General features: G+C 32.5%; 2 protein-coding genes across 7 annotated transcripts; one reads left to right on the top strand and one right to left on the bottom strand.

The window, feature by feature from the left end:
* The first annotated feature begins 2,524 nt into the window (after nucleotides 1-2,524).
* On the top strand, nucleotides 2,525-6,738 carry LOC100806716 (rRNA-processing protein UTP23 homolog). Of its 5 annotated transcripts, XM_041009235.1 has the most exons (8): nucleotides 2,532-2,681; nucleotides 2,876-3,090; nucleotides 3,248-3,328; nucleotides 3,757-3,877; nucleotides 5,119-5,433; nucleotides 5,695-5,757; nucleotides 6,396-6,504; nucleotides 6,531-6,738. In XM_041009235.1, the coding sequence occupies exons 2-7, from the start codon at nucleotides 2,900-2,902 to the stop codon at nucleotides 6,480-6,482; spliced, it is 858 nt and encodes a 285-aa protein (XP_040865169.1). In that variant the 5' UTR covers nucleotides 2,532-2,681; nucleotides 2,876-2,899; the 3' UTR covers nucleotides 6,483-6,504; nucleotides 6,531-6,738. The 5 variants fall into 5 exon arrangements, with proteins under 5 accessions (XP_003545538.2, XP_040865169.1, XP_006595813.2 ...); XM_003545490.5 differs by having other exon boundaries at nucleotides 2,525-2,681; nucleotides 6,396-6,738; XM_006595750.3 differs by having other exon boundaries at nucleotides 2,532-2,674; nucleotides 6,396-6,738.
* A 2,663-nt stretch (nucleotides 6,739-9,401) lies between these two features.
* On the bottom strand, nucleotides 9,402-17,554 carry LOC100789927 (serine/threonine-protein kinase TOUSLED). 2 transcript variants are annotated; one of them, XM_003545137.5, is made up of 17 exons: nucleotides 16,959-17,554; nucleotides 16,559-16,804; nucleotides 15,900-15,989; nucleotides 15,460-15,666; nucleotides 14,848-14,898; nucleotides 14,527-14,634; nucleotides 14,398-14,442; nucleotides 13,806-13,918; nucleotides 13,252-13,318; nucleotides 12,613-12,679; nucleotides 12,138-12,232; nucleotides 11,887-12,066; nucleotides 11,315-11,525; nucleotides 10,964-11,228; nucleotides 10,727-10,781; nucleotides 10,335-10,496; nucleotides 9,402-9,817 (listed from the first exon to the last, which is right to left on the bottom strand). In XM_003545137.5, exons 2-17 carry the CDS (start codon nucleotides 16,784-16,786, stop codon nucleotides 9,722-9,724), a joined length of 2,040 nt encoding a protein of 679 aa, XP_003545185.2. In that variant the 5' UTR covers nucleotides 16,787-16,804; nucleotides 16,959-17,554; the 3' UTR covers nucleotides 9,402-9,721. The 2 variants fall into 2 exon arrangements, with proteins under 2 accessions (XP_003545185.2, XP_006595812.2); XM_006595749.4 differs by lacking the exon at nucleotides 14,848-14,898.
* Between the last annotated feature and the right edge of the window lie 1,931 nt (nucleotides 17,555-19,485).

Here is a 19,485-nt window from a genome sequence, read left to right as displayed (position 1 = left end):
TGAGGAGAATGATAGAAATAAAGTTATGAAGAATTAGGGATTATGAATGATATTTGATCATTGTCTATCAATTTAAACATGGTATCCTTTTTTCTATTTCATCAAAAGCAAAAATTATGGAAAATATTGTTCAAGTAAGGTTTTCGAGTTTAAATCTTTATTCTTTTGTAATGAATGTATTTTACTTGCTCTAGTAGTTGGAGTGAGAAAGCCAATTAAAGTTTATGTTAATTCTACTGATGTTATTATTGGGAGGTTTGCTTATGTTTGTGTAGAGGTTGACTTAATTGTTTAAGGGGTAGACAAGGTGTGACTGCAATGCCACTTATAAAAGATTGAATATGAAGGATTGCACAAAATGTTATAATTATTTATGCTATGGACATTTCTCCAAAGATTGCAAAGTTTCATTGTAGGAAATTCCTCCTTCACCTTCATCTACTAATGCTAATTGCCCTTCCATGGTGGGAGTACATTACGTTCCTAGGCAACTAGCATCGAAAACCTTAGTTGAGGAAGCAATTACACTATTCAATACTACACAAGGGAACAATAGAGTTAATTCCATAGTTAATGTTGTAATTGATTCTTTGATGGTGATTGGATATTTGTGCAACATAAAAAGAATCGATCCAACAAATAGTAAGAGAAGTGATCCAAAAACACGTCATATAAGAGTGAGAAAAACCAAAACCAATAAAGACCTACTCCCAAAATTGGTGTGCAACCAATTATGCCAATGGGACCATCTAATACTAAACAAGCATAACAATCAACCAAAATGTGTGGATTGGATGAAATTGAAGCAACCACGTAAAGACTCCACGCTCTCTATGACTAAACCCAAAGTGGCAAGGGTTTACTACATATAAAGGCCAATCATCTTAGCTGTTGGATCCAAGGCCCCCAAAAAGTCAAATATTTTTTTTTAATTCGGTTAAGGTGCAACGTCTACAAAGAATATGAAGACAGATTCAAATGTGCAATATGCAATGACACGTAATGAACTTATTACTAATAATGATACAAATTCATAACATATTTAGGATACTAATACGCTCAAACCCCTGATCTCTCTACGAGTTTCAAGATTGTGATCACTCGTATTCTCCTATTTGTTTCTATGGATATTTCTTAAGATTTTTCATTCAATGAGCTAATGGAGTCGTGGGTCATACCACTTAGGGTCATCTTAAGGACATAGTTAAACTACATACAATCCCATTTGTTTTTCCTTTACGAAATTCACGCCTTTTTTGTGTTAAGAATGTTAGACATGTGGCCTCATAAATCTTAAGAAGGGGGGTTGAATTAAGATTTTACAAATCATTCCCCAATTAAAATTTCTATACACCCAAGTTCCAAGTTCCCTTAAAGATGAATTTCTAAATGATGATTCAAATTAAACAATATGAATGTAAATGTTAAGTAACAATAAATAAAAGAGTTTAAGGGAAGAGAAAGTGCAAACACAATTTTTATATTGGTTCAACAAAGTCCGTTGCCTACGTCCAGTCTCCAAGAAATCCGCTTGGGAGTTCCACTATCTCGTAATCCTTTACAACTTCTGAAACACACAAGGACATCTCTTCCTTTGTGTTCAAATGCCTTACAACAAGAGACTCTTAGTCTCTTAGCCCATTGATCAGAAAGAGAGAAAGAAGAAATGATCTTTCCTTTTAGTCTCTTAGCCCATTGTTCAAATGCCTTACAACAAGAGACTCTTAGTCTGCACCCGCCCAATGCTATTCATATTAATATGATTTTTTCCCTTTTTCAAATGAGATTCGTGTATATTTGTTTGAAAAATCCATTTTGAGGTTGATTACTGCTTTCACAACTAGTAATTTATTGCTCACTTTTTTTCCATTGCTAGTGTCTACTCCCTATTCTCTCACATTTTGAAAAAAAAAATCATATTTCGTTTTCACTGGAGTTGGCAAAACGAGTTTGACCTAGCCATCTTACAAATATCATGAGTCTAAACTCTAAAAAAGTAGTTTAAATAAAAAGAACCTTTTATTTCGATCCACTTGATGAGTTAATTAGGCTGGATAGACTTTAGACTTATTTGATAGCTAACATAAATATAAAATTAAATTAAAGATATAACATAAGTGGACAACATAAAATATATTATTTTGGTAAAAATATTAACATTTAATATTTAGTTAATAAAAAAAAATTAATTTCATTTTATTCAATAAAATTTATAAGTGTTCCAAATTTGATTTGAAAAAGAACCAAAGGACAACATAAAATATATTTTTTTTTACTCAAAAAATTATGTGATAATTTTTTTTATGGGTATAAAGTATTAAAAAGACATGATATTTTTATTTTTATCTTTTTAATAACTAAATAACTTAATTATTTTAAAAAACACCAAATTTTATTTATTCCAATATCTCTCTTTATTTTGATAGCTATATAAATTATATCAAGATAATTAATATTAAATATTTTAATAAATGTTATATTATGTCTTTATCCCGTGTGTATGGTTCATAATTTTAAGGAATCAAATAAACTTAACATAAGCGTGGGATAAGTGTTAACTTATGCACCCTCGTACAGGCGGCACAGCTTCGTACCCCGTTCTTTTTCTCACTGACAACCCTAACCTAAAGTCTCCGCTGCGCACAGCTGCTCCGCCGTGACTCTGTGGTCGACGGTATAAAGTATATGCCAAACTAATGTTAATTTCTCTTCCTCTTTACTCCATCATTCATCAATCTATCATATGTGAACTTTCAAAAATGGTGGATGTGGTTCTGAATGAAACCAGATTATATGATTGGCATTTATGCAAAAGTTGAATGATCTAATGCCGATTAAATTTCCGAGCTAACCCCTGTCTCCGCATTTTCTTCAGATTGTGTTATATGCATTGTTGCAGATGAAGGTGAAAAAGCAGAAGAGGCACAGGAAGATTTTGACGTTTTACACTGCTTGCTTCGGTTTTCGGAAGCCTTACAAGGTTCTATGTGATGGCACATTTGTTCATCACCTTCTTGTGAATCGAATAACCCCTGCTGACACGGCCATTGGCAATGTCCTCAGTGCTACGATCAAGCTCTACACAACAAGGTCCTTTTTTCCCCCTCTCTATGTGTAAAGTAGATTTATTAACATTTTTTCCCTAGCTCAACATCGTTGGTATGAACTATGAATTGTGATTTGTTTTGGGTACCTTTTGTTTTTTATTTCTCTTTGTTAATTTGGGGGTTGGGTGGAGATGATGCAGATGTGTTCTAGCTGAGTTGAAACGACTTGGTAGCTCGTATTCTGAGGCTCTCGAGGCAGCTCATAAACTTATAGTTGCAAGGTAATTCACCTTACTGCTGGGTACATATGCTGTTAAATGGATTCTTTCCTCAACTTCACTAGTTTCAATACTATATACATGAATGATGCCTAATCAAATAACCAGAATCAGAGTACTTAGCTTGTTATTGTTGATAGTTCGATACTCTTTGATCAGTGTGTATTTTTGTATATTTAAAATTCTGACTGAACTGGTCATACATGACTACTTTAATGTTATTTTTTTATGATTTTGAGCGAAATGTTATGTTAAAAGGCTCACTAATTTGAAGCAATGTTGTATTTTTAGTCCTAATAATCAGCATCTGATAGTCTTTAAGTGGACTACTTGTCAGGATCATTGTTGTTTGTTTATTAGGGTTTTGAGATATTTGAGCGCTGGTATTGCTGTGGAAATGATCATTACCTTGATTTTACTCCAATTTGCAGATGTGAGCATGAAAAATGTAAGAGCGCAGATGCTTGCATCATGGAGGTTGTTGGAGAAAAAAATTCTGAGCATTTCTTTGTTGCTAGTCAGGACACTGACCTGCGGAAACAGTTGCAAGAGGTTTGTTACATTTGTATAATATATATATATATATATATATATATATATATATATATATATATTCAACGTTGATTCTAACGGTTAGATATGTCTTTCTCTTTAATATTTTCTTTCTAATCGTGGTAAAACTTGTTTAATTAACGAACTATATTTTTTTAATGATATCCAGCCTGAGAGAATCACTTCGACCTATTGGGCTCAGAATACATTTGTCTTGATATTAGGTAGCAAACTTATTTTGATAATCTGAAAGATAGTTGTTACAAATATCTTTTCATTCTGTTATAACACCTAAAGCTCGTTGAAACTCATTAACTGAGCAAAGCCATTTATCTCAAAACCTTAGTTAGTGAGACGTGGTGGATTGGAATGGAGCATCAATTTAATGTTGCTATCTGTGGAAGATGGGTTACTGATTGATGTATACTAGTGCAATTGATGATCTTGTTATTTAATTGGCAGTTAAATAACAATCTTGGAGAATTTGTGTCATGTCCAGTCTAGCATTTTGAATATGGAACTTCTGGTTAGACCAGAATTAAAGCAATTTTTAAAAATAGTTGCTATAGTTGAACTGTGGGGAAACGAGACAGTATCTTGTTTAGTGCATCTGCATTATCTTTGTATCTTCATACTCTCATTTCATATCTTTCATTCTATTTGATATAGATTTTCTGTCAGTAAACACCTTCTATATTCTAATCCAGTTGTATCATCTTCCCATTTCTAATCCTATTCATCCCATTGTGGTTGCATCACCTTGCCTAAATGTGTGAATTATCTTCCAACTTGGTGTTACTGATTCAGTCATCTGCTAGCTTTCAATGGACAATTCGTCCAGCTTCTTGTCTCATGGTTGATTATGGCTTGATGGAAGTGTAGAGCATTATTTCTTGTTAGAGTGGTTGAATACAAAATTCTTTAACATCTTCCTGTCTTGATGTCTATCCCATGTTCCTTCCATTTCTGGTTTGTTACATTATGAATTTTAAATGGTTGTGTTTCATTTTTCAGTACAGCCAGGGTTCCTATTTGTGCCATTAGTGAATTACCTTACTATATGTCATTTATGCACTTTTGACATTTTCTGATTGAGTATGGTGCTTTTCTCATTAAAAAGAAAAAAAATGAAAACTTCTGGTTATTTATGTCTAAAATTTGAAGTGCTTTCATAATGATGCAAGATGTGTAGAATTGTACACTTAGACACACATTAATTCTTCTTAATCTGCTTGTTGCAGGTACCTGGTGTGCCTCTCATATTTGGTCTTAGAAATGCTCTTTTCCTTGAATCTCCATCTGCATTTCAGCGGCAATATGTCAAAACTTCTGAAGAAGGACGATTACATATGACACAGAAGGAGTACCAGATATTTAAGGATAGGGTAATGAATAGATTGACTGGTGAGGAAGCCAACAATTCCATTACTGAAATAATGGAAATTGAAGATTCAGAAGATCAGACCATAAATGTGCAGGCAGTAGAGAAGGGTATTACCTCAAGGAATCGTATGGAAATCAAGGATAAACCTCAGTTCAAGAGAAAAAGAGCTAAGGTTATAATTTACTCTTGTGCTGTATCTGTTTCCTAGCTTGAGTTTGGTTACCATATTCAGTGGTTAATTGTTTATATGGACTTGAAACATTTATGCAAACAATTAATTTCTTTGTAATGTGTGTGTGTGTGCAGTTTTACAAGTGAACTTAAATTTGACATTAGTTTTAGTTAACTTGAGTAAAGCTTTATTACTTTTAGCAGCTTATGATTTCCATTTAGTATTCTCATATTTTTATGATACTGCTTTTAAACTTTGCAGGGTCCAAACCCACTTTCATGCAAGAAGAAGAAAAGTGAAAAACAAAATATTGGTCCTTTGAAGGTAGGGTTAGTAAAATTTATACGTTTTTTCAATTGGAGCGTGTAACACTTGGGTTGTAAACTTTGGATTTAATTCTGATTCACCATCTGGGTAAAGTTCCCATCATAATTGTGAAATCATTAAATGAGTGTGATTCATGTTGGTATCACAACCATTCAGACTAAATACTTCGAATCATTTTACCTAGGTTTTTTTTTTACCATATGACTTGAATCTTGATTAATCCTGATGTTTGTAATACACACATGTGAACTAATTTATGCTACTTTTATCAATTGATCATGGAACTTACAGTTGGCCATTTGAATATTTGATAACCATACATGCATAAAACAAGAAAACTTGGTTTGAATTTAATCCACTACCAGTGTAATGTTTTGTACATTGTAATCTAATGATGTGCCAAAATATTATTAGTTGTTTTGGAACTCCATAAAACAATTTAGATGTCAGTGCAAGCATTGTTCCTATTTAACTGTTTGTTGTGGTTCTGTGATTAAATTTCTAAATTGCATTAGCATGTTTAGAATGTTTCAGCCACGGTGTTATATGTTTTAATTTAATTTTACAATCCTCTGAAAATAAACTTTGTTTCCTAGAGATTTGTTAGATGTTTATTAATTGCGGTTGTTATGCAGGAAACGAATGAAGACAACACAGTGAAGAGAAGTAGGAAAAGGAAGAGGTCACATAAACAAAAAATGGCAACAGAAACAAGCAGTTAGGTCCATATATATATATATATATATATATATATATATATATATATATACACACAGTTACAAATAGGTATTTTTAGAAGAGCTCCTTGACTTTACTGCTTCTGTTGAGTCGAGAGAAAAGCAAGTTTTAAATCCATGCTGACATGGAAGGGGAAGTGTATCGAGATTAGTTGCTTGTTGAATTTTATACTGTGTCTATTTTGCTGGCTATCGTATTTTTACCTACGGATAGCCAAATAGCCGTTGTTCACGGTGGAAATAGATTCTGATATTTATGATCTTAATTAGAGATGTAAATAGGTTGGTTTGGATTGAATTTCATCAAATTCATGATTCAATCCAATTACATTTGAAAGGTTTGAGTCGATTTTTCTAAGAGAAAAAAAAATGAAATTCAACTCAAATTAATTCGTTTGTAGACGGGTTGGGTTTGGGTTTGGTCAACGGATCAAGACATTTAATTTTATTTTTTTTAACGCAATATTTTTTAAGCTAAAATTTTTATTAAATGAATATGACATGATTGTTTCTTGTTAATTTTTTTATTAAAAAGAAAATTTTGTGATTTTGTTACATCTTGTTCCATTTTATTGACTTTTATCTATTTATTCATGGGAATGAGAAATTAAACATATTATATTTGAGATAAGAAGTTTCAATAAGTATAGTGAGGATGAGTTTTAAATACTTCTTTTTACCAAAATCAATGGAACACTATGAGACCTATTTTTTGTTAATAGATTCAAAGTATTTATAGGAATCCATTTAAAGTGGTTTAAATTAATGAAATCATTGCTGTTTTGATCCTCAAAATTAAGAATGTGTTCAATTTAAGTCGATAAGTGTATATAATCAATAGTCTAATATTTGATTTTTTTAAATTTAAAATATATATTATATATTCATATATTAATAATGACAATAATAATTTAATACAAATTAATAGGTCAATGGATTGAGTTAATGAGTTCAAATATTAAAACTTGTGATCTAATTCAAAACTCAACGAGTTTAATTGGTTTGATTTAATCATGATCCAAATATAAAAATTATTTAACTCAAACTATTTGGATCAATTCAGATTCACAAGTGATTTTCACCTACTTATACCACTAATCTTAATGAAATTTACTTGCAATGATAATGTTTTGAATCATAAGTCATTACGTAGGGAATTTTACCTAATTACTACCCTGACTTGAGGGATTATTTTCATAGTTATGTCCTTGGGAATACTTGAACAAAGACTCAAATAAATAAAAATATAATTGATTATCATTGCGTGGTTGATATCTATGAAATTATTTGCCAATTTGGTAGTTGTTAAGAACTAAAATTGAGGTTAATCTTTTCAGTGTCAGCTTTGCCCATTGCCATTCGACTGCATATTGCTGCAGTAAACTTAGGGCAACATTAAGTACACAAGTATTTGACTAACATAAACATATATGTTTCGTCACCAATTTTGGTCTTATTTTTAAAATTTTCGGAGTAGATGAAAAAAATGGGACCAAATTGATTGTTTTAAAAAATAAAGGATCTAATTGAATATTTTTAAAAAAATAGGAGACTTAATTGAATTATTTTTAAAAACATAAAACTTAATTGAAACTTTAAACAATAAGAGGATGAAATTGAATTCAAAAAATAAATTAAAAAATTAAAGATAATTATCAAATTAATAAATGTAATGTACATTATGATCTTCCATTTAATAACCAAGAAAAACTTTTATAGTATTAGTATATGTATTTATTTTTTTTATCAATAAATATTAATTGTTAATTTAGTAATTTTAATTAAGGGGAGATTTGAACTCACTATCTGTCATCTTTCTTCACTATCAAATCAATTTTACATCTCCTATATTATTTATTCTTTAATATATGCAGCACCTTTTTTAAACTATACTTTGATTTATTTTATTTTATTTTATTTAAGTGTTTATCGAGAAATCTATCCAAATTAAGATATTAATGGATCCAATTGTCTCTCAATGTTACTTCAAGGAATTATTCATAACACCACAACTTCCATTCTAATTTCTGTTAGGTCTTAATGAGATCTATTATCAACTGTGGTATTTACCGCGATTTGTTCTAGGCTTGAACATTAGGCCTCATGCTCTAGAGGCAATTGTTTCCTGCACTCCATTTTTTTTGCTTCTTGCACCCTCAAATGTTTTTAAATTCCCCAATTATCCTTCCTTTATTACGGAATGGCCATTTCAAAAAGTTATAAATAATCCCGAACCATATTCTAAAATACCAATTTTAGAATATCAAAATTGTATTCTCTAATAGGTATTCCTAAATAGGTTTCTAAATTATCTAATTTAAAAGTATATAGACATCCTGAAAACCTATTATGGAATACTTGTTCCTTCTCATATTCCAGAACAGATATTTTGAAATATGTTTTTGGGTTACCTATATACTTCCGAAATACTTGTTTCAGACACCATCCATCATCATACTCTTTAAATACTTAGATAAATACTCCATTGCAGACTCAAAGTCCTTGAACCTCCTTTCTACCAGATTCTTCTCATCAAGTCCTTTCAACCGTTCACTCTCCATCCACCACTTCACCTCCTTTCCTTCCATCAACACCTTCACGAGCCGCCACTCCCAGAACGAAGCGATGGCTTCGCACGCGTGCTCCCATCTCCAATAACTAATTTCAATCATAATATATTTTTATATTTCGTTTCATTAACTCAGAAATCATATCCTAAAAAAGCTATCTTTATGATGCCCCCACATATTTATTAGTTTTCTTTTGGTTAGTAACACACCATATACGATTTCGGCAGCCAAATGTAAAACAAACCTTTCAAACATCCTTAAAATAAATTAGCTCTCCCTCCACAAATTAATAGCTTGGTGGAAAAAAAAAAAAAGATAAAGTAGCCAATCAAAATGCATTAAAATCCTATATTTGGGAGCAAGAGTATTAAAAAAATAGCACAAGCTTTCTCACTTGCCAGTGAGTACCTATACTCCCTGGCCCTTTTTGAGGTCAAATCAAACCCACATGCCATTTGCTCCCCCATATTTTGAACCAAAAGGTGATGCATGCAAATAAACTGGACTCTGTTTCAGAATGGGGAAATCCCTCTCTCTGCCTCATTGACAAGATTAAATCTTTACAACCTATACAAAATTTAAGAGATTCAGTAACTGAAGTTAGAAGATGAGATCCTCCATTCTTTCTCTGTGGAGTCTGGATAATGAAGCCCATTACTTTTTTGAGAAAGTGAGATATGGGTCTTGAGCAATGGTCAATACATCTGGTCTCTCGGCCTGGTTATATGTTAGACACCGTCGAATAAAATCCTGACCAAATTAATTGTAGATACAGCACAGACAATTGTCAGGTTTGACTTTGACAGTATTGTAGATAGCAGGAACTATTTTCTTTCTACAGCTAAACATAGAAACTATTAACCAGATATAAGCATGTATATATTTGAGGTCTTTAATGGAAACAACCACCTTCCTACACTTGCATATGGGATAAAGTTGGATAGTTCTTTTTTGAAAATTACCATAAATATAACCTTACAAGAAGCATAGTTGTGTACATCACTGAAAATCAGAATAAAATAAAGGCAAATGCACTGATTAAGAAATCAAAAGTGGAAAATTTTTATTAAAAATATTATTGATACACGTCTACCATGATTTCTAGTGCACCTCAGTGTGATTTCCAAAAAACTTATTTGTTGGTTCCTCAATCAATGCACTTAGGGTGTTTGTTAATAACCCAAATATAAATAAACAGAATTATGAAATAAGGCCAAAGAACAATCAGAGCCATGAGCAGCAATTATCAGACAAGGGTGCAACTCACCTTTGCCTCATTAGAAATGGTAGGTCTAGAAGGAAATTCAACTTTGCGTGCCTTGATAATTGTGTCTTCGCGAAGTATTCTCTCTTGTGTTTGATCGTGCCCAAAAGGACGTCGGCCAAAGAGCATTTGATAATACAAAATTCCAGCAGACCAGACATCAACCTGTTTTCCACAAAGTGTTAGAAAATACAAGAGCCAAATGACAAAAAATATGTTAAGGTGATGATCCAAGAGTTAGTTGTTTGCAATCCCAACCATCGTGACACTTGCATCAAAGTGAAATATCCTTCGACCAAAGTGATTGAGAGTGAGAATAATAACAATAACAATAGTAAAATAAATAAAATAAAAATAAATTTATCCATGTCTTTACAACTTAGAAATTTATTGACCTTTGATGATATAAGAGGTGTCTTGCTGAGCTCAAAGCATTCAGGAGGTAAATACCTGCAAATTGAAAAAGGAAAAGAAGAATGCAAAAGATATTTTATGAAATTAAATATTGGAATCTCAAGGAAACATTAAAAGGAGCTTCAAAGGTTAAGTCAGATTGAGGAGAATGAAGCTTTAAACATACAAACTTGGACCAATTCAAATCTTGGATTCCAACAAAGATTTTCACCACTTACCAATATGTTCCAGCTCCTTGGGATGTAAGTTCCATACCTTGGGATCCCACATCATCCTCCACTATCTTACTAAGACCAAAATCAGTCACTTTGGCAACACCAAGCTCATCAAACAGAACATTTCCAGGCTTCAAATCATAATGGATAATCTTCTGTGTTCTTTTATTCATGTAAATAAGGCCTTGAAAAATTTGAACTATGATGACCTTAGCCTCCCTCTCAGGTAATACAGGTGTTGCTTTGAGGACAGCATCAAGATCTTTCCCTAAAAGAAGAATAAAGGAGTGTCAAAGGGAAAATGGGTTGGAAAAACAGGAAATCAAACGAAAACAGTGAATCAACAGTACATACCACTACAATGCTCTAGAACAGTGCAGAATGTGTTTTGATCAATCTCAAAAATGTCCCATAAACGAACAATGTGACGATGTACAAGAGTCTTGTGAATATTATACTCCCGAATTGCATGGCGTATGTAGCTTTGCTTCTTCTCTTCACTCCATTGAGCATTTAAACCATGAAGCTTGCATGCAACATATCTATGCTCTACCAAGTCGAAAGCCTGCTGGAAATTTCTTACTTCAAATCACTGCAAAAAGGTATTTATTTACAATTGCCAATATAGGCCAAGTAATTGTCTAGATTCTGGCTTTAGTTTCCCAAAACCTTGTATAATATTTGCTAAAAGAGGAGTGCTAGCAACATATTTTCAATTATTAATTTATTGGAAACTTTAAAATCATTAGCGGGAATATGTTAAATATTGATACACAATGTTGAGTTCTAATAATTTTCAGCCAATAAAGAATAATTTATAAAAGTGTGCTACAGTGTGTTGTTGGCATTTCTCTTGCTAAAATAATATCAATATGATCAAATGATTATTAATTTATTATTATACTTTTTGATAGTTCTGATCTGACCTTGTACACCTCACTGAATCCTCCCTTTCCAAGAAGGTTAAGAAGGGCATAGCGATGATTTAGAATCTGAAAGTTGTTAAACCGTGAACCATCTTCATCCCGTATACGTTTCATTTCACGAATTAACCTCCCCTTCTCTATTTCATATCGTTCCCTCTCCCGGAAAATAATTTCTTCTTCCTGAACATTTTCCTGCTATTAGAAACATAAAGAGGAAAGAAACAATCGGGCCAGCAGAAATATCAACTTACTCTTTTAAGGCTAGCTAATCGAGACTTGTAGATCTCATCATGAATTAGAATATCTTCTGGTAATCCAGCCTCTGCATCTATTCCATCACTCTTATCTTCAATCAGAGAAAAGGCCCAACAAAAACAAAACACACACTATTAACCCATGGAGCAGAGTAATATATTACAAGATAGTCTAGCAGTATCCAATAGCGTGAAACAGATATTGATAGTATCCAGATATCCATTAGGCCCTCTTAAGGAGCATATGTTTGGTCATGATTTGTACATATTTAGTAAAGCTATTGAAAGTCAATGTATACGAAGTACTTAATGCAGAGATTTAGCAAGATGGATGGAATGTTAATACCAACGACTGGTATAACTAAGAGGGCGATGGAGAAGTGAAAAGGACAGTCCCAAATTTGGTCTCATCAACCCCTCTTCCCCAATTTTAGCTGACAAGTGCTAAAAGAAAAAAGGAAACAGAATTTACCAGATTGTTTTTTCTTAAACAATTTGCGCTGCCGCTCGATTGCCTCCTTTGTTTCTATTAGTTGTTTCTGGTGAAAAACAAAGAATGATGAGGAAAAGTAATTCATGGCATCACTATGCAAACTATCAACATAGGCAAGGTTTTGATTGCAAAAAACTAACAGACAGAAGTTATGATAACATTGACATTATATACCCTGTGCTATAACCAAATATTACTGAGAAGGAAAACCCTTGAAACTCCAAAAACACTACTATCCTATAATTGTATTCAGTAATATGTCCAACTGAAGCAAAAAGGTTCAGGTTTAATAATATTTATAATCTAAGAAGGATAGTGAAAAACATGTTATTTCACTGCACAAATAAAACATGAAAATGTCTTCAGATAATGACAGTTTAATTATATTGAATTATGAAATGTTCAATCAGAAAAAATCAATATGGATGATATTTATCACATCAAATAAGGAAAGAATCAGAATCCTAAAAATTGTCTGTTATAATAATTCCTAAATCAGAATAAATCTCACAACAAATCCTAGTTGAATCTGATAAATTGATCACAATCAGTAATAATCTCCAGTACAAAAATTAAAAAGAAAAAATCATGAAGGAGGAGAAAGGAAATGGGACATACAAGCTGGGCATTCAGATCCTTTAAAGCTTGACCATCTTCCCAGGTCTCGGATATGACAGTTCCAGCTCTACAATTCATAATTGAACTAATAAGAAATTAAAAAAATGATATTAAATATAATTTCTCAGTTTTAAATCGTGTTCTATAGCACAGTTGCATTGCATTGCGGCTATTGGCCGCTCTGTTGAAGCCCATGGTGTTGCAGATCACTGTCACATGTGGAGCAGTGAGAATTACAACCGCATTTGTGGCTATTCATGGAATTAGTGGGCGCAACTGATTAATGGTTGGAAGCCACTGTGTATCCCCACACCCTTTCATTTTCCTGCAGTAAACACTCTCACACAGGTCTTTCATGATTTAAATCCAGTTCTCTGTTTATTGCCAGCATATGAATGTCTCTAATTTTGGGTAATTTATATAAGTCTATATATAAGTTATTGAACTTGTAACTAAAATTTCACAGTAGAAGTCATCCCACTAGAGTGGTTTTGGGGTCAGCTACTCTGTGCTATCTGAGATTTAAGTAATTTCTTAAAATGATCCATGCATACCTGATTACACCAACATTCCCAAGTCTCAATGAGTCTTGCCGTACTTTCAACCTTGCTTCTTGTCTCTCAGCCTTTGAAACAGATATCAGTAAGTCAGATATTATTTTCATTCTCTGCAAAACAGAAGGATCAAATGTTAATATGCCGTTGCTTAATTGATGCATGGTATTAAGCATGTTCATTAACCATTTAGTTGGGGGAGGGGAGGGAGTGGTAGCAGAGGGCTCTTCTAAATTGAGTAAAGGTAAAGTAAGTAACATCAATCGTTGATGAGAAAATCAACGTTTAATACTTAAATATTCCAACACATGCATGTGCATGTAATATCAATGACTGATATTGCTTACTTTACTCTCTAAAATAAGAAGCTCACTTTAGAAGAGTGGGACCCTGGCAGTGGCACACTGGTATCAACAAGGAGCTGTCTAAGATTTCTAGTTCACTTTTGCATATAGAATTAAAACAAACAAAATTTAGGACAGCAAATGCTGTCTATTTTAAATAACATGTACATAATAAGGAGTGAAATATTTGCTGAAAAGGAAACTTTAATTGCAACTACCGAGCAATCAAAAGCAGAAAATAATCACACCTTAGGCTTCATTTGCTGTTCATGATCATTCAGCTCCTTCAGTTCCTGCATATGCCAAAATCAAGATTCAGAAAACATCCTTCTGATTCACAATTGAGAGTTTAGCATTTGGTATTATTATACATATACCTTTTCTAGCTGTCGATAAAGATTTTGATAATCAGCGGTCTCTTGCTTTGATTTACGCAATTCCTCCTCCAATGCAACAACTTTTGCTTCTAAAGATGCAACGTCCTCCTAATTGAATATAGAGATGAAATAAAATGAGAATTTTTTTTGAAAAATTACAAACAACAATAAATAGTTAAAGTATCAACAATGTCATTGGGATCTGTTGGAGGGAGGTAGAAATGAAAGAAGTAATATCAAACTTCTAATTATTTTCATACAAAACCGCATATTCTTTTAATGACCATAAAATTGACAAGTGGAATTAGGCCAAATCCACACCTCTAGTGAAGCAGAATTATTCCTATGAAACTGATCACTGGGTCTACCATCCTGCAAATAAATATGAGCTCTATAGGGAACAATCGAGGAGTACAATATAAATGATCAATCTGTAAAATTAATTGCTTAAGCAATATACACTCTTGAACTTATGAATAGAAATTCATAGGAATCAGGAAAGATTCCAATTTGCATAACCAAGAGCTAAAAGACTCAACCAGACAATAAAATCAAATAAACCTTGCCAATCAGAGAATACAGAGAATGATTTAAAAAATTAAGACATTACACTGATATTGAGTAACCATTCAAGAAAACCAAGCAGCAAAAACGGGTACCAAGATTGGTGCAACAAATTTCCTATCAGCTATGGATGGATACAATCATTCCTTCCAGCAGTCAATTCTTTACGCCAAGAAGTTTAAATTTCAGGTCTCCATTAAAAAACAGTTAAAGAAGACACAGTTGTGCAACTATGCATGCAATCAGGTATTGACTACAGATATATAATCACAATTGAAAAGACCAGTTTAGAAAGAAAAAAAAAAAACTGATAGGGACAATTGACAAATTACAATTCCAGTAACAAATATTTCATGGGAGGGAGCATACCTTATGGTATACACTCTCAATCTGACCATTTGAAGCCAAAACTGTTGGAGGAGAAATTTGTGTTTTGGTCTGATCAGTAACTCTGGAACCACGGCCTCTACCTGAACCAGAACTCCCTCTTCCACGGCCATGTTTCTTTCTATTCGCATCAACATTAATTTTTGTCTCCATGGTCTCCAAACTCGTTTGCCTTGCATCAGTAACAACCTGATATGCAAAATATTTTAAGTTGGAAACAACTAGACGACCAATTTCTGAGACAAAAAGTACACTTCTTACTATTTGTTAATAAAGTGATCAAAATACTAGAAATAGATGATAAGGGTGAGACCTTTAAATGTAAGCAACTTATCCAGTGAGTAGCTGTTTTTCAAATTTCAACATGAGATGCAGCTATTCTATAACTATAGCAAAGAGTATATGGAGTCATGAAAACCAACCTCAACACGTTCAAAAACACTTGCGCTGCCATCTTCTTGAAATTTTTGGCGTTTCTGAGTGTTGGCTTGTATTAAGAATTCCCCACCATTCTGGAACAGAAATAAAAAGATACCGACAATCTAATCAGTCAAGTTATCATTGGAATATATTTCCATTCCATACATCTACCAATATTCCAGATCATAAATAAACACACAACACCGATAATGTTCATGTCAAGTCACCATCATAAAAACAGCTGCAATGAACACAAAACATACCACCTACATTTATTATATCCTAAACCATAGATAAATACACAACCAATCAACCACTAAAACAAACAAATTAAACAAGAGAAGCTTCTATATTAACATTGACAATCCCAGGCAACACAAGCATTCGTTTTAAAAAACGGTCTGCGGTTGTGATTTGGGCCACAACATCAAGGCCTTTTAACTGTTCGTGACTGCAACACGGCCACAATTGGGACCGCATCTGCCACATTTGTCCACGATTTGCTGCGATATCAACAAAAGCGACGAAACCACAATGCGACCGAGATTGTCACCGATATTTAAAATCTTAAGCAAATAAGCCAAAACCATAACAACAATAGTCCTCATAATGTAGTCAAATTCCCACACACATTGCACTGTATAGGGACAACAAGACTTACATCATCATCAGAATCACTGGAAGTGGATGGTTCAGCCAAATTTTCAGCAGCTCCACCTAATTTCCCAGCAGAAGGAACGGACACAGAGGACCAACCTGATTGCTGAGCAGTCGTGGAGGAACCCTTACCAACCATGCGAGCTTCCAACTTTGCAATCTTTGTAGGCAGAGACTGATCTGATTGGTTGGATGAGTTGGATGAGAAATGAATGAGCATGTCATCTGACATTGTTGCTATAACTGCAAACTGTTTGGCAACAAAGAAAAATGCTTCTCAAATTTCAACCCAACATACACTAACAACAAAAACTACCCAAAAAAAAAATCAACTCATTCAGGGCAAAAAAAAAAAACGGTTCCTTTTATTTGATAAAAAAATGTTGAGTATAACTAGGCCATACCCATTCGTGATCAGAGAGGATAAGGTGAAAAAATTTCAGAGACCCACGTGAAGAAATTGGGGTTTGTTTATGCAAAGGGGAAACGGCAGAAGCAGTTGAATAAATCAGGTAATCAGAGAATTTAGAAGGGGAAGTGATTGAAAGGAAAAATAAAAAGGGGGGATTTTGAGTATTTTTTGCCTATTGGGTGAAGAACTCAGAGAATTAAGTGATTGGAAAAAGAAAATCTAGGGTTTTGTTGTTTGGGAAAGTGGTGGAAGAATCAAAAGCTTGGGAAAGAAGAATGAATATTGGACCTGTGAAAGAAGGGAGGCATGACTACAATAACAGAAGAGAGTAATAAAGACTGCTTTTTTCTTTTGGGGCATGTGTTATTTTGAAATTGTTGTGGGTTGTTTTTGTTCAGAAAAGCTTCTATGGGTAAAAATTTTGGGACATGGGAGAAGAGTACGTGAGAAGTTAAAAGGGAGGGGATAAAAAAAGGAGTACAAACATATTGTATGATTTGGATTTAGTATGTGTTTGAATGTGATGTGATGTGAGATTTGTGCTTTTTAAATCTAGAGAGGTGTTATAGTGATGAATGATGATAGTTTTTTTCTTACCTATTTGCTTTTGAGATGAGAATGGTGCTTTGAATTTCTTTGAGGATCCTATATTTTTATAGTGAAAATAGATGGGTGCAATTAATTAAGTGAGAAAGTGAAAGGTTTCTCATTTCGAGATGTATACACAACTAGAAGAGACTTTCATGAAAAAATAAAAAGAAAAGAAAAAGGTTGAAATTCACATAGAAAGAAGCAAGAATAATTGAATGGGTTAAAGGACTAATTGATGGCCAAAATCAGGTATTGTGACATCATGTGTGGGTGGTGACTACTATTGACATGGATCTATGAACATTGCTGCCAAATGGGCCAAGAGGGATGGTAACAACCCTTTTGAATTCGAGAAGCATAAGGTATAGTATAGGCCTAGAAAGGAATCTTGTAAGACCTACCCTCGGTTCAAAAACCAGAAGCATCATCTCATCGCAATCAATCTCATGATAAAATCTTTAAGTAAATCGAAAACAAAAGGGCAAAACAATCTGTGTGTCAAATTATTTTTTAGATTTATATGAAACTGCTTATAAAATTTTGTTTAGTTGTAACTCATCATATGTTTATAAATATGGCATATTGTTAAGAAAAGTAAAATAACCATGTAAATCCTCTTGAATATATTTGTCTCGTGAAAAATATTTATGGTTAAAAAGGATAAGCTTACATCAATAGGAATAATAATAAAAAAGATAGGCTTAAATCATTTTGCCCTCTATAGTTTTACGATTGTATAATTGGCCCCTCAAAAAATTAGTTACACATTTATCTTATAAAATTTAATAATTTTGACCTTTTGTTATTTTGCCATCAAATTTTTAACATAAAGGACTAATGTGATATTTAAGTGATAAAATAACACGAATACATTAATATTATAAATGACATGATATTTTAAATATAGACTAATATGACATGGATTGTTCAAATTGTGGTCATTGTTACTACGTCACTAAACTATTAGTGCAAGTTGCATATATATTAGATTACTAGTTTATTTTTTATATCGTGTCAATGTTATATTATTACTTAAATATCATGTTAATAATTTTTAAAAATTACCAAGTTAAAAAAATGTGGAAATCAAATATGAATTAATTGTTTTGAAAGACTAAAATTGCTTGTTATTAACATTTATAGGACAAAAAGTGAATTTAAGAAGAAAAATATATATTGATTAATTTTATTAGATTTTCTACATTGACTTTTCATACATAGACGCAAAAGCCATGATAAATTTCATTAAAACAATTATAAGAAGAAAAAAATATATTGAATTCGACCTCTTTAACTTTAAACTTCATATTTTACAATCTTTTTTATTTATATGACAATCTAACAAGAATTAGGGTTACTCATCACACTCCTCTAATTACAATTAGTATGGTAAATGAAAAAAAATATCTTAATGTGAGTGTAGAGATATGGGTAGGTTGGAGAATTGAATCCAAGCCCAAAATTGATTTTAAAATTTTTTTTAGGTAAATAACTTTAAATTGAAATAATTTTTTACGGTTAATCTATAATTTTATAGTGAGTTTACTCTTAACTTACTTTTATAATAAAAATATCAAAACATAAACCATATCACATTAAAATCAATTTTACAAAATTAATTTTATCAACATTCATCCAAATATTATAATTGAATTTTTCATACCATATGACCAATTTAAAATACGATAAGAATATTATAAAGAATTTCTTCAGTGGAGCAAATGCTATAGGATGGTCTTAAATAACATGCCCTTCAATCTCATCATATGATCAGATATGTATGCTCTTCCATTCATAGAATTCCATCATCTGTTACAAATTTGCCAAGGAGTCTTTACAACACAAACTACACTCTCCTAATTTTATTGGCAAAAGGCATAGATCCCCCCCCCCCCCCCCCAAAAGAAAAAAAAAACAGACTTGCAGCA

This window comes from Glycine max, chromosome 14 (assembly GCF_000004515.6).
Source record: "Glycine max cultivar Williams 82 chromosome 14, Glycine_max_v4.0, whole genome shotgun sequence".
NCBI classification, from domain to species: Eukaryota; Viridiplantae; Streptophyta; class Magnoliopsida; order Fabales; family Fabaceae; genus Glycine; species Glycine max.
This window is presented reverse-complemented; position numbering and strand designations above follow the sequence as displayed.